This window comes from Taurulus bubalis (assembly GCF_910589615.1).
Source record: "Taurulus bubalis genome assembly, chromosome: 2".
Lineage (NCBI taxonomy): Eukaryota > Metazoa > Chordata > Actinopteri > Perciformes > Cottidae > Taurulus > Taurulus bubalis.
This window is the reverse complement of record NC_136590.1, coordinates 1,763,687-1,765,858: the sequence shown is the minus strand read 5'-3', so window position 1 is coordinate 1,765,858 and position 2,172 is coordinate 1,763,687. Positions and strand designations below refer to the sequence as shown.

Genomic DNA, 2,172 nt, shown 5'->3' with positions numbered 1-2,172 from the left:
AACAGTAGCAGCAGGATCAGGATCAGGCCTGGAGACAATCAAGAGCATTTAAAAACCAGAGGCCAGCACTGGCAAAACGCTCACTGTAAACACCGAGCCGGCTTCTTTCTGATCACAGGTTCAGACTCATCCACAGATGATCTTTACTCCCTTTTTTTGTGACTCTGTGTTCTACTGTGATTTGGTTTGAGCCACTTTGTTGTGCATTGTCGTCTCTGTTTGGCAACAAAAGGCAGGTCTCGTCCAACAGTCCCAGGCCGAAGCAGAAAGAAGGAGCCCTTTTTAGTCGGTCCGCCCAGAGCGCAGCGTCACCGTCGTGCTCCTGTTACTGGAGGTTCAGTCTTGGGGCCACTAAGGCAAACTCGCGCAGAATGTTTCTCGCCACATCCACTTTGTACTGGGCGATCATCAGCGCCCGCTTCACGTCCTCGAAGGAGTAGCCCTCCCCCATCAGCCTGGCGATTTTGGCGTCGACGCTCTCCGACTCCACGCTGTGGGGTTTCCCCGGCTTAATATCTGGAGGGATCTTCCTGGGCAGGGGCTTGGGCGGCCGGGCCGGCGCCTGCAGACCGTCCATGGACCCTTGGAGAGAGAGGGCAGAGAAACCGGGTCAGTGGGGAAACGGCCGGAGAAACCCAGTGTTGCTTTGTGTCAGAGAAGAAGTCTGCAGACGTCACGCAACCAAAGCTTTGACAATTTCTCCAATATCATCCGAGTGGACCTTGATTAGTAGAAACAGGGTTCATACACATTCTGACCAATGGATTTCATGACTTTAAACCCAATTTAAAAGTCATGGAATCCAATGGTCAAAATACGTATTTTGACCAGTGGATTCCATGACTTTTAACCAAATGTCATGACAAACATTTAGTGAAGTCTGGGTGTAAACAGTAAAAAGTGAGTAAATGTAGTATTTAAACTAACAATGAGAACACAAAGCATACAGTAAACCTTAAATGACTCAAATGAAGGAGACAATAGTTTGATTAAAAGAATAAACATTTATATAGATGCCTGTATGTATGCCTGCTTATATTCTGAGTATTTCTTTTAAAAGCATATTTATTATTTCAAACTCAGTGAAAATGAACGTCATGAACACATGAATATAACACATTTACATGACTTTTACTAAAGTTTGGGGACTTTTCAAGGCCTGGAAAAAACTTAGCGTATGAACCCTGTAGTATTACTACACTTTAGTTGTGTAGCGCTTTACAAGGTACTCAAGGCACTTCTCATGGTAAAAACAAAAAATAGAAGCAACAACAGTATAAAGAGACATGACGTAAACAGAAAGAAACAAAAACATGGGGAAGTAGCATCACAGGTTAGAAGCAGATTTAAATGAATGAGTTTTAAATGCTCTTTTGAAAGGCGAGTGATGAGAATGTCTGAGGCGATGAGAGATCCAGAGATGAGATTCTTTACTGTAGGAGGAGCCAGTGGAGGACTGGAGTCATGTGACGTCTGGTGGAGAGGAGATGCTGAGATGTGAAGGGTTGTAGTTTCTTGATGGTTTTGGTGGATGTGCCGTACAGGATGCTGCATTGAGAGGTGATGAAGACGAGGATGTTTTCAAGATGAAAGGCGTGCTCGACGTGGCGTTCAAAGGAGAGCGTTGGATCAAAGATGACGCCAAGGTCACAGACGTGTGTGGAGGAGGAACAGAGGTCAGAGGGAGAAGTTGTGGTGAGATTTGTTTCGCGATTTGGGGCCGAAGATGAGGATGAGGAGGATTTCAGATGTGTTGCTGTTGAGTTTGAGGGAGTTGCTTTGCATGCAGGTCTTATGTCTGAGGCAGTGGAGGAGGGCGGTGTGTTACTGTAGAGTCGTGGTTCTCAAACCTTTTCTGTCACGAAAAATGTTCACGCCCCAACAAAATTCTAACAAAATGATCAATGCTCAATTCTTATTGAAATAACCTTTTGTGACTCTTTTTAAGTAATCGAATAAAGAAAAATGCAATCACTTTCAAGTAAACCAGATCGCTCCATCAGACAAAAACTAATAACATGTGCAATCACTGTTAGAACAATGCAACAAAAGTTCTGTGCAAAAAATAACTAATATTTGGAAAAACACGCTTATTGTGGCTGCAACTAACCTGTTTTACACTGAATATCTTTTCAAGATAAAAACAGCAGCTGCAGCCTGCGCAAAAAAAAC

At 43.8% G+C, this 2,172-nt stretch overlaps 1 protein-coding gene across 1 annotated transcript in view; it reads right to left on the bottom strand.

The window, feature by feature from the left end:
• The window catches only part of cblb (Cbl proto-oncogene B, E3 ubiquitin protein ligase), a gene marked incomplete at its 5' end in the record, with an annotated part of 39,829 nt that continues 37,657 nt past the window's right edge, over positions 1-2,172 (bottom strand). The window contains one exon of the mRNA XM_079237203.1: positions 1-582. Coding sequence (XP_079093329.1) covers positions 326-582 — 257 coding nt within the window. The 3' untranslated portion in view covers positions 1-325. The remainder of the gene's footprint in view (positions 583-2,172) is intronic.